This window comes from Mustela lutreola, chromosome 5, assembly GCF_030435805.1.
Source record: "Mustela lutreola isolate mMusLut2 chromosome 5, mMusLut2.pri, whole genome shotgun sequence".
Taxonomy (NCBI): Eukaryota; Metazoa; Chordata; class Mammalia; order Carnivora; family Mustelidae; genus Mustela; species Mustela lutreola.
This window is the reverse complement of record NC_081294.1, coordinates 98127142-98150824: the sequence shown is the minus strand read 5'-3', so window position 1 is coordinate 98150824 and position 23683 is coordinate 98127142. Positions and strand designations below refer to the sequence as shown.

Here is a 23683-nt window from a genome sequence, read left to right as displayed (position 1 = left end):
GTGGGCGGGGCCATGGGAGGTGCGGAGGCGTTGCCCCGCAGAAGGCCCGCGCGGGCTCAGCCTTCAAGGGCCACCGGTGGGGACGGCTGCTCAGCGTGCTAAGAGGCCGTTGCTTTCTGTGGCGGCTTTCTCCCAGGCTCGGTCCGGTGTCGGCATGGCCCGTGAGTGTGCGGACGGGTGCGGGAACGCGGCGGGGAGCGTCCGCTGAGAGAGCCTAGCTCCGAGGCGCGGCCGGACGGGAGGCGGGGACTGGTTGGTGTATCCCCTTCGGTCCGGCGGCGCGGGGACCCTGTCCTCAGTCCGCAGAGGGAGAGGGATGGTTAGCTTCGGGTCCGCTTGAGAAATCGGGCATGCACCTGCTGTTCAGGTGTGAGTTTACACGGTAAAAAAACACCTTTCCAGAGGTGAGGTGTGAGGATCGCGGCCCCGGGAGGGGTCCTGGTCTGAAAGGGGTTTCTGTCTGGTATTTAAAAGATCCTAAGGCCTGTTGAGGACTAGAAGCTCCGACTGAGTCTCCTCCGTCGTTCTTTTGTTTGGCTCCTACAGGTACTGTTCTCGAACAGCCGCATTTGTTCGCCTAACAGTCGAGTTGTGATGGGCCAACTTGTGGAGCTGTGTTCCCTGTGTATCTATTCTTCTTTTCGTACACGGTTTTCAAAAGCTAGACTTTAATCTGGAATACTAACCCGTATAGACAGAGGAGTGGAATGCCTGTTGTAAGAGACCTGGTATTCACAGCCAGTGAACACGTTCATTGGTATGATAGTATTAAGACCTTGTGTGTTTACCTCTGTGCTTCCTCCTCGTCAGATACCGGAACAGTGTTCAGTGTAATTCCTCTGCTGGAGTGTCTGTTAAAAAGCCAGCTTCAGATTCATTTAAATAAGAGCGTTTTTGCGGAATTCGTAATTATTTTTGAGATGGGGGAAAGAGCATGACTGTTTGGCTTTGTAGGAGGAAATCAGCGAGAACTTGCCCGCCAGAAAAACATGAAGAAATCCCAGGAAATTAGCAAGGGAAAAAGAAAAGAGGATAGCTTGACCACCTCTCAGAGAAAGCAGAGGTAAGCAATACTAAAGGAATTTTCAAGTCCCTGAAGTTTGTGTTTTGGAGAACGGGGAGAACTTTTTAAGTTCTTGGTAGAACTATAACTGCATACGGGGTAACAGCTGAACATTTGTTACATGCACACTGAAACTATAAGGTAGCAATTATCCCGGACGTGAATGAGAAATTTCCAGCTCTCAAGCAATAGTCTTGATGAGAATCTCAGGCTTCAGTCACCACAACCATAGAAATTTCATCTAGCAAAATATCTGAATGCCTTCCGCGTGGTAGGCACTGTTCTGTGCTAGGGATACAGCATTTTCAAAGGAGGCATCCTACCCCAACTAGTCGAGATGACAGGTGACTCAATTACAGGGATTAAGGTTCTGAAGGAGACGCAAAAAAGTATATGTAGCTATATGGACTTTTTAAGATCCTTTGTGTTGGAAAAACTGCAGGTGCACAGCCTTGATATATGATTATATATGTGAGAAATAATACAAAATTGCTACAGACATATTTGGATTGCAGCTTAAATTTTTTAAAAAGCATTCATTTATAAACAAGCTCAATGTTATTCTAAAAACAAATTTTGTCTGGGTATAACTTGGAGGGCAGGTGGAGAATTACCTACACATGCTTCAGTGGGGCTTCTCTGTGGTCCTCTAGCCTGAACATTAGAAACACCTGGGAAACCCTAAAGGCTACTCAAGCCTGTACCTTAAATTCAGTCCTGATTTAATTGGTCTGGGGCTGGGCATAGTAGGTGCTCTAGGTAAATTTTATTGTGACTAAGTTAAACCTGCTTTTAAAAATGTCCCCAGCTGATTCCGATGTGCAACTAGAGTTAAGAACAATCGTCTGAGGGGCGCCTGGGTGGCTCAATGGGTTAAAGCCTCTGCCTTCGGCGCAGATCATGATCTTGGGGTCCTCCGATCGAGCCCTGAGTCGGGCTCTCTGCTCCACGGCGAGCCTGCTTCCTCCTCTCTGCCCGCCCCTCTGCCGACTTGTGATCTCTGTTTGTCAAACAAATAAATAAAATCTTTAAAAAAAATAATAATCATTTGGGGCTGCCTGGCTAGCTCAGTCAGTGGAGAATGTGACTCTTGAGTCATCACTTCAAGTACACATTGGGTTAATTATCACCTCACGCTTTTTTTCTGTGATATTAAAGTGATAAGGTTTGCCTTAAATTTTCTGTTTACCCACGTTGCAATAAAAGTGAACATGGTACAAATCAGTGACCTTGAAATTTTTAGTGGGGAACCCTAGTCTAGCTCAGTAATAGTCCTTGTTAAATGAATATCCATTTGTTAGAAAGCTCTGCGCTAGGTACTCTATACTTAGTATCTCTATTCGTTACCCTGAAAAGTGATATTAGCCTCGATGTATAGGATAGGAAACTGAGGTTCTGAATTTCAGTAACATTACTAAGGGTAAAGCAAGTGCAATAGAGTTTAGTTTCAAACAGAAAAGTTACTATCCTATTCCATGATACTTCATTTCTTTTTTTTTTCTTTTAAATATTTTATTTATTTATTTGACAGAGACACAGCTAGAGAGGGAACAGAAATAGGGAGAGTGGGAGAGAGAAAAGCAGGCTTCCTACGGAGCAGGGAGCCTGATGCGGGACTCAATCCTGGGACTCCAGGATCATGACCTGAGTCAAAGGCAGACACTCAACGACTGAGCCACCCAGGCGTCCAATACTTCATTTCTTTATAGCCATCCTGGTTTTCCTTCATCCTCATTCCTCATCTTTGCTATTGGCTTTACAGAAATGTCTATTATAATGGACAGAGCTACTCACCTGTATTAAAATCTCACACTAAATCTATGTGATAACAGGAAAGAGCCTGAACTTTGAAATTAGACAAACTTGGGTTTTAAATGATTTAAGGTAAATTATTTAGTTCTAAACTTCTTTTTTAATTTGAATCATGGGGGTAATAACAGTTGCTATTAGACTTAACCCAGAGCCAGCAAATTGGCACACAGCCAGGTATCGATTACAGAGCCATTTAATGTATTTTTTAAAATAAGGACTTCCTGAACCATCTAGCCCATCTAGCCCAGGTAGTCTGGTTGTAGTTCACCATTAATATGATATAGAGGTTCAGCCAGAGACACAGTGTTAAGGAAACGCCTGAATATCCTGTTGTTTTTTAGGGTAATCCATTTTTAATCACTAGCTATTGGGCTTTCAGGCTTGTAAGAAACTGAATTGCTTCATAACATCTATGTCCTAATGCTAGGACCATTTTGGGTATCTAGAAGACGACTTCTTCTTCTTCTTCTTCTTCTTCTTCTTCTTCTTTTTAATTTTTAAAATTTATTTTCAGTGTTCCAGAGTTCATTGTGTATGCACCACACCCAGTGCTCCATGCAATACATGCCCTCCACAATACCCACCACCAGGCTTACCTAACCCCCCACTCCTCTCCCCTCCAAAACCCTCAGTTCCTCAGAGTCCACAGTCTCTCATGGTTTGTCTCCTCCTCCAATTTCCCCCAACACCCTTCTCCTCTCCATCTCCCCATGACCTCCGTGTTATTTCTTATGCTTTAGGAGACTTCTTAAATGCCCCTTTTCTGAGAGAAAAATAGAGTATATTAACCTTGTTGAAAACAAAAGTAATTGCCATTATTTCTGTATATAGCTGCCTGATGTCAGATAGATATATTCATAGCTATGCCACAAAACAACCCTAGTGACTACTTTTCTGATTTTGAAAGGTCGTTATTTGCCCAAGATCATAACAATAGAGATGGTTTTCAAAATAAGATGTGACTTCAAAGTCCTTCCATACTTTGTTTTCCCATTCTGTTGCCATGAAAACAGAAACACTTGAATCTTTATATCTTTTAGTTTTTCTAATATGTTTAATGGGTTATGTATACAAAACAGAACATGTAATCAGTTTTTCTGTAACAACTTACAGCCTTTTCCCCCATTATAGGGACTCTGAGATAATGCAACAAAAGCAGAAGGCAGCTAATGAGAAGAAGTCTATGCAGACAAGAGAAAAATGATGACTATTTGGAAAAACCTGGGTGCTGCTGCCGACTAGGTGTATCATAAGCTCGAAGGGTCAAAAATTTGTGGAGCTAACAGTTATATGTTATATCCTTATAAAACTATTTTAAACTTTACCTTTCAGCCTTAGTGTAATGTTTCAGAACCATTCTTCAAAGAATAAAACACTAACCATTCATGTGATATATTGGTGGATGTTATTTTTTTTATCAGCATTGAGCATTTATATAATTGCTAGAGACATAATGTGATGAGATAATAAAATCTATAAATCTAGAATATTTGTCATAAACTTTGTTAAAGTAGATCTTATTTACAATGAACTTGATTGTGTAATAGAATTTACGATACATTTATCTTAAACAATCTATGTTGTTTTGTGATTAACTGGTTTGTTTGAAGAATTTAACATAGCACAGACCCACCTGGAATGGCAACTAAATGAATACAAATTAAATGAAGAGTAACTTACTGAGAACATTCTGAGTTTTGCTTACAGCTTTAAAATTTTTAGTGAGTGCCTTTCTTCTAATAGACTATGTTCTTTAGAACAGAATTAGGTTCACAATAAAATTGATTTCTCATGTATACCCTGCTTCTATTTATACATAGCCTCCTCCATTATGAATATGCCCCACCAGAGTGGTAAGTCTGTTGTAATTGATGAATCTATAGTAGCAGATCATAATCACCCAAAGTACGAGGTTACTAGTCCAAAGTTCAAAGGATTCAGTCTTGGTGTCGTTTGTTAAGTCAATTCTGAGACTGAAAACCTTGTGACTTGACAGTGATAAATAATGGAAATACATTAATCTAGAGAAGGATTTATGACTATACTACTCTGAAGCAAATAGGCATAATTGCTGCAAAGAGAGTCTACCACTGAGGAAATGGACAGTCAGTGGACAGTTCTTTAAGATTTGGCCTCCTATTTTAACAAACGTTCTGATAATCTTGAGATAAGTCACTTGGCCATGGTACCACCTGTTAATGGGGTGGAATCCTCAGTGTCTCTAATACTGGAAGAGGCAAATGGGAAGTTCTTATCTTCGTATTACTATAGCTTTTCAGTTAAAATAAAACTTTGTCTTAGGTTAACTTAAGTCTTCAAACTTTATATGGGGAGTAATAAGGGCAAAAGGATTACAACAGCTTAAGTTACTTTCTAATAAAAAGGATGATGAAGTCTGATTGTACTGCAAAGCTTCTTTATGGGTTTGATTTCTATAATCCTATCTCCAGAATTTTACATAGTGATAAGTCATGAATACAAAGAACTTGTTATACTTTCTTCAGCTGTATACTTTGTTTTTTGTTTTTTGTTTTAAGTAATGAATAAGGTAGTGGAATAACTTTAGCTTTTCAGAAGTTAATCCTTAATCGTCTGGGGAAAACCGCGTTTTCCAAAAGAACATGGGTATTAGGATAAGGAAGATCTCTGTGTTATAATTAATCATTAAGAAGACTTAAATCCAGAGGGGTGCCTGGGTGGCTCAGTGGGTTAAAGCCTCTGCCTTCAGCTCAGGTCATGATCCCAGGGTCTTGGGATCGAGCCCCGCATGGGGCTCTCTGTTCAGCAGGGAGCCTGCTTCCCCTCTCTCTCTGCCCACTTGTGATCTCTGTCAAATAAATAAAATATTTTTTTTAAAAAAGACTTAAATCCAGAACTGCATCTTAAAAAAAAATTACGACACTTGAATGAGTTGAATGAGTTCATTGTTAAGATAAAGGGTTTGGTTTTTAACTAAAACATGACCACATGTTTCCTCAAGGCAGACAGAAAAGTTACCCAAGAGGAAGAAAATTAACTGTAATTGCTGTAATTTATTGACACTTCAGTTTCTTTCCTTGTACTGTAGTTAAGCAACATAACTAAAATAGCTAAACTTCTAAAGATGGTAACAGGCCAAGATACTTTTTAATTTCTCAATCACAAGATATTAAGGGAAAATACGTGTGAATAATTACATCCAATCAGTAAAGTTAATTTATGCACTAACTTTAGATTATTGTTTTGGTATGTTGCTAAGGCAAGATAAAATTACTTAAATGAAGTAGTGCCAACGCTAAAATGTAATTTAGAAAATCCTGAACTCCATGGAACACCCTCATAGGCATTAAAATTGCTACCTTGCATTATCCTTAATGCGGTAGTGGATTGTCATTAGCAATCGTCATAAGTCCTGCTGAGATATATGAGGGAGCAGCTGCTACTGCCCAAGGTGAGAACAGGGAGGCCAGATTCATCAGTTCCTTGATTCCTTTTGAGTACCCTTTCTATTAGTTGCATGTGTAAGAAATTGTTACCCACTCAACACAGCAAAGTGTTGAAAAATAGGACTCACAGGAAATACTGATTACTGACATCATTTTTCTAACTTTTTAAAAATAGTTTTTCTTTTTCTGCATGTTTTTATAGATGGAAGGAGGTTACTCACTCGAGGAGAGTGAGCACTTATTATTTTAAAGTTGTGCCTTATAAAGAATTTTTCTGTTCAAGGCAAGGGTCATACTAATACTGTTTGTACTAATACTGTCTAAAAGCTGTTTGAAAACTATTGAACTCTAAAAAGGCTATCCTCTCACAGTGTATACATCTAACAAATTATATTGTACACTGTAAATATAAACAATTTTAGTAGCAAATCATACCTCATTGAAGCAGTGAGAAGAAAAATACCCCTAAAGTGAAAACCCAATATAAAATTGACTTTGGCAGTCAGAATTTGAGATTTCTACATTTTATCATCTGTGTCAGCAGTGATTAAAACTAAGCAGGGAGCCTGTGAACTTAAGTTTCCAATTGCCTTTGGTGATGAAGACCTAAAGTAAAAATTGAATTGAGAAACTGAATTAACTTTATGAAATTGTCAACCATAATTTTCCATTAGAACAAAAGAGAGTAAGAAAGTTTATTAAACTACCTCCAAAGACTTTATCTGCTGAAGTACTTGCTTTTTGGTAACTGCATGTTAGGATATATTGCTTTACAGATGGCCAAGTCATGAAAATGTCAATGGGAAAAGAGGAATGACTCTAGGTTGCTGAAATGCACTTTCCCATAAATTGCACCAAAATTTTAAACATCATATAGACTTTTCCGTACAACTTTGCTTCTTAAAAACCCTTTCACGTACCACTAAATCTAATACACTTGAAAAGTTTATAAGCAGCCCGCAATTAGATGATTTGTCCAGCAAAGTTGAAATGTAAAATTTATACTTTGATTATAACCTAACTTTTATAGAAATATTTTTCACGCCACCTACTGCTTTTCATGCTACTCTATCAATTGGATCTAACTTTGCTTACTGGTGTGTCCATAGGAATATTTCCTTGAGTATTACTGAATGGAGCTTCTTTTACACAAGTTTTTAGTTTTTAAGAAATTGCCTACCAACCTGACTGTAATCAAGACAAAATCCTATTGAGTACTTCCCTTTTATAAACATATATTGCATGACAAAGGCTTTTGTGAAGGCTTTGGATTTTGGGAGGGAGGAGTTATTGGTCAAAGGTTCATTTAGCCTTGTACACTCAAGATGACTGCTAAGGTGGCTTATGAATAGACATTTAATAGAGTTATGTATTTTAATGCATGCTTGAAGAAATACAAGCACATTAAACCTGTGATTTGTATATTTATATATTAAAATTTCTAGTTGCAAACAGACTCATTAATTATGAATAACCACAACAGTTGAGTGGATGAGAGACTCCAGAGTCCGAGGAAAAGTTGAAGACTCAAGGTTTTGGAAAGGTCAAGAGTGGAACAGCTCCAGGTCCTATGAGAATTTTTTATTCCACAATGCTCCTCTCAGGGTGAAGTTTTGACAACTATTTTCAGTCTTTGTCATTCAGAGTTCCTCCAAATGAACGTATTTGGGTTGCATGCCTACCCTTCAGCAAGGGGAGGGCAGGCACCTAAGATGATAGAACCAAGAGTGTATCCCGTGAGTAATAGATGTCTGTAAGAATGCTTTATGTTTTGTGTGTCAGTAGCTCTATCATCTTCATTGCTGTGTAGTATCCTGTTATAAAAATATACCATGATTTAGTTATCCACTTTACTTTTCATGACGTTTGGTTTGCTCTTAGTTTGGAGCTTTTAAAAATTATTCTGCCATAAATAAATAAATAAATATCTTTTAGGGGTCATAAATATGTATTTCTATTTAATATTAACTGGAATTGCTGGGTCATAGAATACATAAAATTGTCTAGTTTTCCTTAATGCTCATTTAAGCACTTTAAGCACATAACTAAGGAATGTGGGGAATTTCCTTGGGTTGCTGTAACAAATAACCACAAACTTCAGGGCTTACATGAACCGAAATTTATTCTTTCACAGTTCTATAGCCCAGAAGTACACAGGCAAGTTGTCAGTGGAACCACATGGCCTCTGAAGATTCTAAATTATAATCTTTGCTTGCCTCTTCCATTGGCTCCATGCATTAGTTTGCTTGTGGCAGCCTAACTCCTGTCTTTGTCTTCACATAGCCTTCTTTTCTCAGGCTTCTTCCTATTTTTTAAAAGGATGGTTGTCACTGGGTTTAGGGCCCACTCTAATTTAGGATGATCTCATCTTAAGATCTTTAATTACATCAGCACAACCTTTTTCCCAAATAGGGTCACATTCACAAAATATGTTGGACATATTTTGGGGACTACCATTCACCCACTACAAAATGGAAAACAAAAACAGGGAAACTTAACTATAACTTACTTTTTTTTAAGCCATCCTATAGGTCAGTCCATATAGATCTAACCATAGTGTAGATATATAGTAATTTATCCAGTGACTTCCTTACTCATGGACATTGACGATGTTTTCAAGCATTTGCTACTACAAACTATTCTATAATACAGTCATACCTATAATGTTTTTATTTCTGTAAGAATGCATTCCTAAAGATAGAATTCTTAGGACAATGGTAGAGTACATGTTTTCGCTATTTTAAACAATTATTTCCAGGAAGAAAATAGCTTTCCATATCCATGCCCTTGATAACATCAAATATTAATCTCTACTAATTTTGCCAATGTGAGTGAAAAATGGTATCTTAGTTTTAATAAATAATTCCCTGCATGTAGAGGTTGAGCATTTTTCCATGTTTATTGGACAGTGAGATTTTTTCTTCTGATCTACTCGTTTTCTCTCTGCTTTACGCTTTTTATTTCATCATTTAGTCTTCACATGTAGGCACTACTATTCTATCTGTATAGTTAAAGAAATTGAGGTTTGTTTTTTTTTTCTTTTTAAAGATTTTATTTATTTATTTGACAGACAGAGATCACAAGTAGGCAGAGAGGCAGGCAGAGAGAGAGAGAGAGAGAGAGAGAGAGAGAGAGAAGCAGGCTTCCTGCGGAGCAGGGAGCCCGATGCGGGGCTCGATCCCAGGACCCTGAGATCATGACCCGAGCCGAAGGCAGCAGCCCAAACCACTGAGCCACCCAGGCGCCCCAAGAAATTGATGTTTTAATTAAGGAATTTTCCCCAAGCTTACCCAGCTAGTAAATGGCAGGTTAGGGATATTAAACGAGGCAGACTGAGTGCAGGAGTTAGGCTTATTTTCATATTTACTGGCTATGTTTTTCTTCCCCCCGCTTTGGAATATTTTATTCTTGGCTTTATTATTTTTTTGCAGTTTTTACTTTGGACAAAGCTTTTTTAAAATATATAAATGTATGTATATAATGTATTTATATAAATTATATTAAATATGTAAGAGATAGTAACCTCTTTAAATGTGAAAAATGTTTTCCAAACTATTGTATGTCATTTCATTGTATTTATTCTGCTTTTGCCAGAAATTTTTTATAAAGATTTTTATTTTTATTTGATAGAGAAAGAGAGATCACAAGTAGGTAGTGAGGCAGGTGGGGGGTGGGGGTGGGGAGAAGCAGACTCCCCACTGAGCAGAGAGCCTGATGCGGGGCTCGATCCCAGGACCCTGAGATCATGACGTGAGGCGAAGGCAGAGGCTTAACCCACTGAGCCACCCAGGTGCCCCAATAATTTTTAATTACATAATCATTTGTCTAGTTTCTTTTTAAGTAAGGATGCAGACTGACAGCTGAGTTGTCCTGTCTGACATGTTAAAACTTTTTAATGTGAACTTAAATACCTTTGTTCGGGCAGGGACCCGGCATAGTGAGTGGGATGGGGTGGAGGGATAGTCTCCACTTAACTGATTACAGTACCCACCACCCCTTACTGCTTACTCCTCCTTAACTTATTTACTCCCAAAAGGTATTTGGGTTTTCAGTGCTAGCATGGTTTTTTGTTTCTACCTTAAGATCTTCCCCATCCCAAGTTTATAAAAATCACCTAGAATGTACTTTGGTACGTGATGTGAGGGTGAGGAGTCCAAGCCTCAGATACTGCATGGTTAATTATAGCTATGTTGTTTATGAATTAAAATACCATTTTTCCATTACATGGTTCATATACTCTTCCAAAACATCAATTTTAAGTTTTAACTTTATGAGCTATAACAGGTCTGTGAGCATTCTTGTACTAAAATCACTGATAACATCTCTGATCTGCCCCTAGACCCTGAAAACAAGGGTAAGGAACTAACTGGTTTGGCTTTGTCATTTGTTTACTCACTCTTCCACTTGAAATTCAAATTGGAAACCTCATCACTAATTATTTGAATCCTTTATTTGCTCCTGGGCAAGTTCCAAGAGTCACTGAAGGTAGGTTTTTTATTTGGAAATTACATACACACGAAGATGTGTTCCAGTTCATGAAGTTAAATGTGATGTTTTCGTAAATGCCTTCAAATCAGGTGAAATGGCTTTTCTTTGGAAGTGCACTACATTGTACTTTGAGTGATTTGTGTGTCATATAAATAACTTTATAAAATATAGAAATTCAAACAGAGGTCATCATCAGGGATAAAAGAACTTAATATTTGAGAACAAAAATTCCACAGGTTCATTTTTGTTGGCGAACCTGGTCCTCATAAGGAGAAATACTTATCCCACAAAGAATCTGCCATTCTGAATGTAAGATACTTATTCCTTCTTGAAAACTTTATGCTAAGGGAGAAAATCCAGACACAAAAGAGCACATATTCCATTTATATAAAATATAAAAATAAGTAAATCCATACATAGAAAGTGATGAGTAGTTGTGAGGGGCTGGAAGGAGGAAAGAATAGGGAGTGATGGCTAATGGGTACAAGTTTCTTTTTGGGGTGATGAAGTGCTCTAGAATTAGTGGTGGTGGCTGAATAACCTTCCAAATACACTAAAAACTAAGTTGTTTGCTTTAAAATAGTGAAATTTAGGGGCATCTGAGTGGCTCAGTGGTTAAAGCCTCTGCCTTCAGCTCAGGTCGGGATCCCAGAATTCTGGGATAGAGCCCCGCATCGGGCTCTCTGCTCTACGGGGGGCCTGCTTCCTCCTTTCTCTCTGCCTCTCTGCCTATTTGTGATCTCTGTCTGTCAAATAAATAAATAAAATCTTAAAAAATAAATAAATAAAATGGTGAAATTTATGGTACATAAATTATACTTTAAAAAATAAAAACCTCATTCCAAATTCTTCAAATTTCTGCATCAAATGCCATCGTGAAGGGGTTCCTGGCTGGCCCCATAGGATCTTGCAACTCTTGATTTCCAGGTGGTCAGTTCGAGCCCCACATTACGTGAAATTACTTTAAAAAAAAAAATGCTATCGTGAGAATTTTTATGATTGAGAGATATCTCAGTGTTTTTTTTTTTTTAAATCCATCTGGCAATCCTAAACACTTAATAAATACTAAATACTTCATAATATACTAAATAAATACTAAATCCTAAACAATAAAGAATCTGGAAAAATAAATGATAAACTCCTTTGAAGATCTAAAATCCTGCTTGATCCAAGACAAAAAAATGCACCTTCATAAACATTAGATAATATTTTATCCCATTTTCTTGCCTATCCCTCTCACTTTAACCATCACTATACTCCTCCCACTCCCTGGCAATTATCAGTTTATTCTCTAGGAATCTGTTCTGTTTCATTTGTTTTTGGTTTTCACATGTAAGTCAAGTCATATGGTATTTCTCTGACTCATTTCATATGAGTACTCATTTCATGGTACTCTCTGGGTCTCTGTTGTTGTAAATGGAAGATTTCATTGTGCATATGTGTATAAACACATCTTTATCCAGTCATCTGGGGTTTGCATCAGTTTATATTCCCACCAATAGTGCATGAGGGTTCCCTTTTTACATCCTTACTCTCCTTGTTACTTCTTGTCTTTCTGATAATAGCTATTCCAACACCTGTAATAGCTCTTTGTAGTTTTGGTTTGCATTTTCCTGATGATTAGTGATATTGAGCATCTTTCCATGTACCTGTTGACATCTGTATGTGTCCTTCGGAAAAGTATCTGTGCAGGGCCTCTGCACATTTTTTAAGGGAATTGATTTTTTGCGTTGGGGGAGTTTTCTTGTTGTCTTTTAAATATTTTACTTGATAGATTGAGAAATTACAAGTAGGCAGAGGCAAGGGAGAAGGCTCTCCGCACCTAATAGGACACTCAGATCATGACCTGAGCTGAAGGCAAGCACTTAACCCACTGAGCCACCCAGGCTCCCCTTTTGTTGTTTTTTAACTTTGAGTTTTATGGGTTCTTTATAGATTTTTGATGTTAATGCCTTATCAGTTAAATTGTATCTGAGAATGTCTTTGCCCATTCAGTAGGTTGTCTTTTCCTTTTGTTTCCTTCACTATGCAAAGAATTAAAGTTTGATGCAGTCCCATTTGTTCATTTTGATTCGTTTTTTAAGTTTCAAAATTTGCTAGAAAAGGTTTGGGAGAATGGATATCCACCTAAATGTTAATATTGGGAAGTGGCTAAAGGAATCCAGGCAGCTGTGTAAATGCTCTGTGCTGGTTTCCTTGGGGGAGGGGGGGAAGGAAGGGGCGGGTTGGGAGGATATCAACAGTTCATTACTTTTTAAATTTTTAAAAAAGTAATCTCTACCACCTCGTGTGGGAGTGTAACTCACATCCCCCGCCCCCAGAGTAAGTCTCATGCTGTACCTACTGAGCCAGCCATGTGCCCCTTGTTCCTTTTTATTGCTGAGTAGTAGTCTATGGTACACATATCCCAAAGTAAATTTATTTAAAATGGACATAATAATTCCACACTTACGGGGTGGTGAAAATTAACATAAAACTTTGTAAAGCATTTTTTAAATGGTAGCCGTATTAATGGTTACCTCTAGGCTTTTATTTCTTACCCACATTTCCCAAATTATTTGCAATGGACAATACTTTCTATCGAAATTTGCTTAAAACAAAAACACCCTGGTAGAATCACTCTACGAACATACCAAACAGTGAAATCAAAGAACTGAAAGCAGGCGGAAAAGACGGAGCAATACGACCAATCACGGAGACCGCGACCGCTCCTACGGACCACGCGGAGTTCTCCAGGCCTCGTGGCGGCTCTCCCGGACACCGTACTCTTCCGCTCCCAGAGGTCCCCGGCGGCGGAAGTTGTCACTTCCAGAGAGACGCTGCCCACGCCGTGCACCCGGCAGTAAGCTCGCCATGGCGATGGGAGGAGGTGGTGGCGTCCCGGAGCAGGAGGACTCCGTGTTGTTCCGGCGCGGCACAGGCCAGGTGAGGTCTTGGAGGGCACCGCCTTCCGACGAGCGCCCCGAGTGGGCTCCCAGCGCCCTCCTCCGGGCCCCCGCGGCTGAACGGGACCTAGCGGGTTCGCTGATTGCGGGACCGGATTCCAGGTTTCTACGTCTTCACACGTTTGGGATCTTTTAGCCACGAGCTCCTTCCTCTTGCGGCTCGGGCTCCCTGATAGCTGAGAGACGTTTCCCTACCTCACTTGATCGTACCTTCATTTGTTCATTCTTTCTGATTGGGAAGTGGTGGGAAAGCAGCCCGGGGTGAAGCAGGCGAACCAGTTAGGAGTCCGTTGAAAGGATCCCGTTTTAGACCCAGGTGTTAGCAATGGAAAATAAAGTACTTGGATTCCAGGTGTAGTTTGAAATCAAGAGGTACTGTGGGTTTTGCACATGGAATCGATAATGGAGATTTGAGAAAGGTAAGTCAAAGGTAATTTCAAGATTGTCCCGAACTAAAATTGCTTTTTACTCAGGTGGGCTTAGGAAGACTGTGGGTAGAGAAGGTTTGTAAGGGGGAAGATCAACCTTGGGTAAAATCTGATTGGAGTGAGTTTGGAGCGGGAGAGAAGAAAATCAAGGGAAAATTTGTAAATAAATATTTCAAGTTGTAAATAGAAGGTAGAGAAATTGGCCAGTAGATGGAGGGAGCATTGAAATAAACAGGATTCTCAATTTTGTTTTTTGTTTGTAAGGTGAGGGAGACCTGTTTCAACATTTTGTGGGCTGGTGGGAAAGATCCAGTAAGGATGGAACACTTGGTGACACAAGAGACAGAAATGTCGAAGCACTGTTCTAGAATAGCTAAGAGAGGATGGATTTGGCCTTTGTTAGAAACATTGACAGTTAATATTGTGGTAATTGTGTGCATAGAGACCTTTGTGGTTGGACAGATTTGTCAAAGTTCTCTTTTGATTGTGGCTGTGTTCAGTAAAAGAAGTGAAGTCATCACCTAGAAGTGAGAAGAGACAAAATGTTGGAGATTTGAGCAGAGAGAGTAGAAACTAGGGATAGAGAATGAGTGTTGGACTAGGGAAATGTAGTGGAAGTGTTGCTAGGCCACATTGATGGTCTACTTGAGATTTGTGGTCATGAGTATAAAGGGGACTAGGCAGTGTAATTGTGTTTTTCTCCAGCTAAGTCCAATTCAGGTGTGTGAGGGCAGGCACAGAGTGAATTAAGAGTTGAAATTAAAAGGGCTGTAGTTTGGAGCACCTGATGGCTCAGTTGGTTAAGTGTTTGCCTTCGGCTCAGGTCATGATCCCAGGATCCTGTTAGGAGGCCCACATCGAGCTCCCCATCAGTGAAGCGCCTCCTCCTTCTGCCCCTTCCCTCATTTGTACTCTCGCTCTCTTTCTCTATCCTAAATAAAGCTACAGCTAGGGGGCGGTATCTTTACCAAGAGAATGTAAGGAAGGGAGATGGGGAGGTACAATGGAAATGTCTTGATAATTGGCCATGGAATTTAAGCTGGCTAAGAAATGGAGTGAGGGTTCTTAGAGTAGGAGTTTAAAAAGTTGGAGGATCAGTGTTTTGTCCCCATGAGGTGGAATGATTGCCATCATCCACCTACTAGAAGGAGTAAGTTGCAGAGGCTAGAAAGTGATAGTTGTGGAAAGTAGGATTCTTTTTTTTTTCAATTCCAGTATACTCAACGTACAGTGTAATATTAGTAACGTACAGTGTAATATTTCATGTGTACACTATAGTGGCTCAGTACTTCTCTACATTACTCAGGGCTTATCATGGTAAGTTTACTCTTAATCCCCTTCACCAATTTCACCCATCTCCCCAGCCACCTCTCCTCCGGTAACCATCAATTTGTTCTCAATAGTTAAGAGTCTGTTTCTTAGTTTGTCTCCCCCCACCCCCCGCTTTGTTTGTGTCTTTTTGTTCTTGTTGCTTTGTTTTTTAAGTAGGCTCCACACCCAACATGGGGCTTGAACTGACTACCCTGAGATCAAGAATTGCATCCTCTACCAGTTGAGCCAGCCGGGTGCCTCCTCGTCCTTTGTTTTGTTTCTTAATTCTTAAATTCCACATATTTAAGAGTGAGATCTTACGGTATTTGTCTTTTTCTGACTGATGTATTTCACTTAGCATTATACTCTCTAGGTCTGTCTGTGTTGTTGCAAATGGCAAGACTTCATTTTTATAGCCAGTAATACTCCATTGTTTATATATACCACATCATCTTTATCCATTCAACTATCGGTGGACACTTGGGCTGCCTCCATTATTTGACTAAATAATGCTGCAGTAAACATAGAGGTGAAATACCAATGGAAAAAATTTCAGGACAATGTAAAGAGGCAGAAAGGCATTTATTCAATGCTCATGGGTTAGAAGAACAAATACTGTTAAAATGTCTATAGTGCTAAAAGCAATCTATAGATTTAATGCCATCCCTGTCAAAATACTAACAGTATTTTTCACAGAGCTAGAATGAACAATCCTAAAATTTGTATGGTACTGCAGAAGACCTTGAATAGCCAAAGTAATCTTGAAATAGAAAAGTGAAACTGAAGGTATCAGAAATGCAGATTTCAAGATACATAACAGATTGGTAGTAATTAAAATAGTATGGTACTGGCATAAAAATATGTAGCTCAATGGAATAGAACAGAAAACCCCCAAATAAGTGCACAATTATATGGTCAATTAATCTTTCACCAAGGAGGAATGAATGTACAATGGAAAAAAAAAACTCTTCTACAAATGTTGTAGAAAAACTGGACCACTTTCTTTCTCCATACACAAAAATAAATTCAAAATGGATTAGACACCTAATGTGAGATCTGAAACCATACAAATCCTTGAAGAGAGCACAGGCAGTAATCTCTCTGACATTGGTCATAGCACCATTTTTTTAGATAGGTCTCCTGAGACAAGCAAAATAAAAGCAAAGGTTATTGGAACTACATCAGGAAAAAAGTTCCAGTACAGCAAAGGAAACAATTTTTAAAAGGCAACCAATGAATGGGAGAGGGTATTTGCAAATGACATATCTAATAAAGGATTAGTATCCAAAATATGTGAAGAACTGATAGAACTCAGTACCCAGTAAACAATCCAATTTAAAAATGGGCAGAAGAGGGACCCCTGGGTGGCTCAGTTGGTTGGGCAGCTGCCTTCGGCTCAGGTCATGATCCCAGCGTCCTGGGATCGAGTCCCACATCAGGCTCCTTGCTCAGCGGGGAGTCTGCTTCTCCCTCTGCCTCTGCCTGCCATTCTGTCTGCCTTTGTTCGCTCTCTCTCTCTCTCTCTGACAAAAAAAAAAAAAAAAAAATCTTTAAAAAAAAATAAAATAAAAATAAAAATGGGCAGAAGAGGGGCACCAGGCTGTGTGAGTCAGTAGAACATATGACTCTTTAACTCACTGTTGCAAGTTCAAGCCCATCCATTGGTGGATGTAGAGCTTACTTTAAAAAATTAACTAAAAATTAAGAAAAGAACGGGCAGAAGACATGAACAGACATTTCCAAAGAAGAAGACAGATGCCAACACACATATGAAAAGAAGCACAGCATCACTCATCACAAAGGAAATGCAAATCAAAACCACAATGAGGGGTGCCTGGCTGGCTCAGTGGGTAAAGTAAGTGACTCTGGATCTTGGAGTCATGAGTTGACCCCCATGTTGTGCATAGAGTTTACTTTAAAAAAGAAAAGATACCATCTCACCAGTCATAATGGCTAAAATTTAAAAAAAAAAAAAAAAAAGTGTGTGAGGCTGTGCAGAAAAGGGAACCCTTTTGCACTGTCAGTGGGAATGCAAATTGGTCCATCTGTGGAACACAGTATAAAGGTTCCTCAAAAAATTAAAAATACAACTACCTTAAGATGTAGGAATTGCACTACAGGGTATTTACCCAAAAAAGACAAAAAACTCTAAGTCAAAGGGATATATGCACCCCTATGTTTATAGCAGCATTATTTATACTAGCCAAATTGGAAGCAGTCCAAGTGTTCATTGATCTGTGAATGGATAAAGAAGATGCAGTATGTATATACAATGGAATATTACATAGTCCTAAAAAGGAATGAAGTCTTGCCATTTACAACAACATGCATAGAGCTAGAGAGTATAATGTTAAGTGAAATAGGAAAACAAATAGCATATGATTTGATTTTTTTTTAAGATTTTATTTATTTATTTGACAGAGAGACAGCAAGAGAGGGAACATAAGCAGGAGGAGAGGGAGAAGCTGGCTTCCCACTGAGCAGGGAGCCTGATGCAGGCCTTGATCCCAGAACCCTGGGATCATGACACGAGCCAAAGGCAGACGCCTCTGATTTGACCCTTATGTGGAATTTAAGAAACCAAACAAACAGGTGCCTGGGTGGCTTGGTTGGTAAATCGTCTGACTCTTGATCTCAGCCCAGGTCTCTATCTCAGGTGAGTTCAAGCCCCACATTGGGCTCCATGCTAGGCTTGGAGCCTATGTTTAAAAAAAAAAAAAAGGAAGAAAGAAAGAGAAAACAAAGGAAAAGCACAAACCAAGAAAGGCTCTTAACTAGAGAGAACAAACTGATGGTTAGGAGAGGTAGGTGGGGATATGGGGATTAAAGAATATACCTATGATGAAATGATTGTTAAAATAAACATAAGGGTGCATATATCCTTTCAAGTTAGTGTTTTTGTATTCTGTGGATAAATATTCAGTGTGGTTACTGGATCACAGGGGGTGAGTAGTTCTGTTATTAATTTTTTGTGTAATCGTCGTACAGTTTTCCATGGTGGCTAGTCCAGTTGGGATTGTCACCAACAGTACAGGAGGATACCTTTTTCTGCCCATCCTTACGCACACTTGTTTCTTGTGTTCTTGATTTTAGCCATTATAACAGGTGTGAGTTGATATCTCCTTGGGGTTTTGGTTTGGATTTGCCTGATGATGAGAGATGTTAAGCATCTTTTCATGTGTGTTTTGGCCCTCTGTGTCTTATTCCAAGAAATACATACTTATCTCTGCTGCCCAGGAAGAGTAGGATTCTTTAAACCAAGTTCGTGGAAAGCTTGTAGTTCTTATTATAAGTAAGAACCATATCAGTTAGTGGCTGCTATTGGGTGGTGTACAAGATCGTTGGTAGGAAGGAGTTTATTTAATGACCTACAATGATAGGATATTGGAAGGATCATCTACATGGGTTTTTAAATGATTAGGAATGACAGGGGTAGATTGCAAAGAGTACTGAGATTTAAATCTCAAAATGAGGAAAGGTGGCTCAGATGGCTGTAGATGGTCACATAGAGAGGAACAGTAGACAGTGGAGTCTGGTAACAGGATTTTTAAAACAGTTTTCAGGAAGGAAGGAGGAAGAAAAATCTGGAAGTGGGTGTGAGGAGAAGGAAGATTGCTTTCCCATCTGTGGTACAATAATTTGAGGAATATGGAGGGGAAAATACTTCATTTGAATGTCTGTAAGGAAAGAAGCATCTTTGGGGAAAGCTAGATTTTTTTTTTTAAGATTTTATTTCTTTATTTGACAGAGAGAGGCACAGCAAGAGAGGGAACACAAGCGGGGGAGTAGATGAGGGAGAAGCAGGCTTCCCACTGAGCAGGGATGTAGAGTTTGATCCTAGACCCTGGATCATGACCTGAGCCTAAGGCAGACGCTTAATGACTGAGCCATCCAGGCACGCCAAAGCTAGATTTTAAAACAAGAAGATAAAGGGAATATTCAGATAAGACGTTAAAGACACTGGGAGCAGGATTTGCTGATTACTCAAGAGATCACAACAGAAGTGTCAGCAATTGAGAATTACAGAAGATGGCAGAATTGAGGAGTACCTTGGGAAACCTAGGCTACTACTACTGGTAACGGAGAAACAGATACATAAAGACAGTGCTCATGTCCTGTTCTGGTGGCTATTGTGTAACAAAACACCCCAAACATAGTAGCTTGAAACAGTAATAAAGGTGGGATGCTAGGGTGGTTCTGTTGGTTTAGTTGCTTAGTGCAGAGCCGGACATGTGGCTCTATGAGATGATGAACAGAGCTGTAACTAAGGTCAGATGCTTAGGTGGCTCAGTCGGTTGGGCATCCAGCTGTTGATTTTCGCTTGGAGCTTGATTTCGGGGTCAGGCTGCTTGCTCAGCACTGAGTCTGCTACTCTCCCTCTCCGTCTGTTCCTCACCCCACTCTTATGTGCACACATACTCTCTTTTAGTCTCTCTCACTCAAATAAATGGATAAATCTTTTTTAAAAGGAGGGAAGGATGCCTGGGTGGCACAGTGCCTGGGTGGCACATTAAGTGTCTGCCTTTGGCTCAGGTCATGATCCCAGGGACCTGGGATCAAGCCCCGCATCGGGCTCTCTGCTCAGCGGGGAGCCTGCTTCCCTCTCTCTCTCTCTCTGCCTGCCTTCTTATCTACTTGTGATCTCTCTCTGTCAAATAAATAAATTAAATATTTTTTTTTTAAAAAAAGGGGAGGGTGTGAAGCTCTTCTTTCAGAGTGATTGTACCATGTCACATATTGAGTAGGAATGTGTGACATTTCCATATTTTGCGCGTCCTTTTTAATATTTGAGTTGGTAATTCTTGTTAACTTAAGACATTCTTTTTTTTTTTTTTTTAAATAGATTTTATTTATTTTATTTGACAGAGAGAGATGACAAGCAGGCAGAGAGGCAGGCAGAGACAGAGTGGGAAACAGGCTCCCTGCTGAGCAGAGTGCCCGATGCGGGGCTCGATCCCAGGACACTGAGATCATGACCTGAGCCGAAGGCAGCGGCTTAATCCACTGAGCCACCCAGGCGCCCCAACTTAAGACATTCTAATGTGGTGCTATCTCAAGATTTTATTTATTGTTCTCAAGTTGGTGTTTGTTTGTTTGTTTTAAGTAATCTCTGCACTCAGCATGGGACTCAAAAACTCACAACTCCACAAGCCAGGCACCCCAGCTCATGATTTTAGTTAGGATTTCCTTAATGACTGATGATATTGATCGTTATTTTATGTGCTTATTTGCTACGCATTTACTATCTTCTTTGACAAAGTGCTGAGATCGTTTGTCTTTTGTTATCTTACTTACTTATTTATATGGGAAAACACAAGCAGAGGAAGGGGGGAGAAGAGGATGAGGGAGAAGAGCACTCCCCGTTGGGAATGGAGCCCAGCTTGGTGCTCCATCTCAGAATCCTAGATCATGACCTGAGCCAGAGTCAGATTTTTAACCACCTAAGCCACCCAGGCAGTTTTGTCTGTTTTTAAATTGGATTTTGTCGATATTTGTAAGTTCTCCAAATATGCTAGATACAAAATTTTACGAGGTAGATAATTCACAGATATTTTCTCCCAGTTTGTGGCTTGCTTTTTCAGTCTCTTAACATTGTCTTTTTTAGGAATAGGAATTCTTCATTTTGCTGAAATCTAATTTTTCAGGGTTTTTTTTTTCTCAGTGTTCTTTTTGTGTAGGCAAACTAAGGTCTCAAGGTTTTTTCTCTTAAGTCTTACAGTTTTGTTTTACATTTCTGTGATCCATTATGAATTAATTTTTGAGTATGGCTCAAGATACGGATGCAAATTCTTTTCTCTGGGTAAGAGTTTGTTTCAGCACCGTTTGTTGACACTACTATGCTTTCTCTACTAAATTGCATCTGTACCTTTGTTTCAAATCAGTCATATGTGTGTGGGACTATTTATGACGCAGCTTTATTACATTAGTCTATTTATCTATCTTGTGCTAATAACGCACTTTTTGATAACTATAACTTCACAGTACATCTTGAAGTCAGATAAATTAAATCCTCCAGCTTTGCTTTGCTTTTTCAAAATTGTTTTGGCTAGAGGCACCTGGGTGCCCCTAGTGGGTTGAGCGTCTGCCTTCCACTCAAGTCATGATCTCAGGGTCTTGAGATCGAGCCCCATGGGCTCCCTGTTGAGTAGGGGGACTGCTTCTCTCTCTCTCTGTCTAATAAATAAATAAAATCTTTTAAAAAGGAAAAAAAGTTGTTTTGGCTATTCTAGGTCCTTTGTATTTCCATTTGAGTTTTAGAATCAGCTTGTCAATTTAATAGATATTGACCCTTGAAAAGCATTGATTTGAGCTGCGCAGGTCCACCTGTATGTGAATTTTTTTGCCATAAATACAGTACAGTAATATAAATGTATTTTCCTTAGGATTTTAATATTTAGTTTACTTCAGTGTAAAAATACAGTATATAGGGGTGCCTGGGTGGCTCAGTGGGTTATAGCCTCTGCCTTCAGCTCAGGTCATGATCTCAGGGTCCTGGCATTGAGCCCCGTGTCAGGCTCTCTGCTCAGCAGAGAGTCTGCTTCCTCCTCTCTCTCTGCCTGCCTCTCTGCCTACTTGTGATCTCTGTCAAATACATAAATAAAATCTTTTTAAAATTTTTAAAAAGAATACAGTATATAATACTTTTAAAATATGTGTTGATGGGCTGTTCATGTTACCTGTAAGCCTTTCTGGTCAGCAATAGGCTATTAGTGGTTAAGGTTTTGGCAGGTCAAGTTATACACCGGGGTGCTTGGTTGGCTCAGTCAGTAGAGCATGTGACTCCTGATTTTGGGTCGTGACTTCAAGCCCATGTTAGGTATGGAGTCTGCTTTTAAAAAAAAAAAAAAAAAAGTTATACACAGATTTTTGCCTGGGGGGGCAGTAGAGGGGGTAGAGAGGAGTTGGCACCCCTGATCCCCCCCACCTGTTGTTCAGGAGTCACATGTACTTTACTTTTCTCTTAAAACTGCAATTATATATATTTGATGCTAACAGCATTGGGTTTATTTTTTTTTTTAACCCAAGATTTCCCTGTTCATATCTTAGTTGGATGAAGCTTATTTTCAGTAGATTCCTCTGCAAAGACTAGTTGTGTTCTTGCACATTGTAAGTTAGTCTTGGTACTTGAAGGATAGTTAGGGTGTATCACAAGATCCTTGGCTTATACTTTCTCTCATAAATTTTTTTTTGAGATTTTTTAATTTATTTGACAGAGATCACAAGTGGCCAGAGAAACAAGAGAGAGCGAGGGGGAAGCAGGCTCCCTGCTGAGCTGGCATCCTGAATGTGGGGCTCCATCGCAGGATCCTGAGATCATGACCTGAGCTAAAGGCAGAGGCTTAACCCACTGAGCCACCCAGGCACCCCATTTTTCTCATAAATTTCTATGGGACAGTCTAATACTGATTTTCTTTATCTTGTAAATGACTTGATCTTTTTGTTTATAGGCTGTAAGGTTTTTTTAGAGTTTTTTGTTTGTTTTTGTGTTTTTAGGCTTTATTCTTCAGGGACCCCATTTATACATATGTTAAATATTCTTTGCTAGTCGCTCATATTTATCATTTCACTTCTTGTTTTTCTTTCTTTCTTTCTCAGCTTTTCCTTGGAACCACTTAAGTCTTCAGTCAAATGTGTTCTTCTTTGGTTACTTTGTAGCAAACATTACTGTTTCTTCCATTTCTTTCTTGATTTTAACTCTTGATTCAAATCTTGCCCTTTTGCCGTTTTGTCATCTAAGTTTTTTTTTTTTTAATATTTTATTTATTTGACAAAGAGAGATCACAAGTAGGCAGAGCAGCAGGCAGAGGCGGCGGGGTGGGGGGGGGGGCGGAGCAGACTTCCCACCTCAACCCACTGAGCCACCCAGATACCCCCATCTAAGTTTTTTAAATACTTGATTCAAGTCGGTTTGTGGATGCTAGTTTAAGAATATTTAATTTCAGTTGGGTGTTGTGTTTTCTTCTTTTTGTGATTGTTATTTGGGAAGTTTTATCAGCTAAAATATTTTTTGTTGTAATAGCTTTGTATAAAATCTGAGGTGTCTTTAATTTTCATTTTGAAATATCCTGTTTCCCTGATCTGACAATAACCATTGCCATGTGAGGATTTTGAGTTGCTTTGTGTTTTTATTTTTATTTTTTTTTAAGATTTTATTTATTTATAGGACAGAGGGAGACACAGCCAGAGACACAACACAAGCAGGGGAAGTGG

General features: G+C 39.3%; 2 protein-coding genes across 4 annotated transcripts in view; both read left to right on the top strand.

The window, feature by feature from the left end:
- Positions 1–4266, top strand: LOC131832324 (small EDRK-rich factor 1). Its single transcript, XM_059175189.1, has 3 exons — positions 1–161; positions 955–1063; positions 4007–4266. The coding sequence occupies exons 1-3, from the start codon at positions 155–157 to the stop codon at positions 4077–4079; spliced, it is 189 nt and encodes a 62-aa protein (XP_059031172.1). The 5' UTR covers positions 1–154; the 3' UTR covers positions 4080–4266.
- Positions 4267–13457: 9191 nt separating this feature from the next.
- LOC131832323 (survival motor neuron protein) overlaps positions 13458–23683 on the top strand; it is a 32523-nt gene continuing 22297 nt past the window's right edge. For 2 of the 3 annotated variants that reach the window (XR_009353992.1, XM_059175186.1), the window contains exon 1: positions 13566–13713. Coding sequence is in view for 2 of the 3 variants with exons in the window: in XM_059175186.1 (XP_059031169.1) it covers positions 13642–13713 (72 nt within the window). In the remaining variant the exon portion in view is untranslated. Of the gene's footprint in view, positions 13714–23683 lie in introns of all 3 variants that reach the window. The other variant, XM_059175188.1, reaches the window with a different exon arrangement.

Bases quoted from the DNA above. Each gene is read 5' to 3' on its own strand.
- LOC131832324 (XM_059175189.1), top strand. The intron at 1,064-4,006 runs GTAAGCAATACT...CCCCCATTATAG, and splicing joins ACCTCTCAGAGAAAGCAGAG to GGACTCTGAGATAATGCAAC.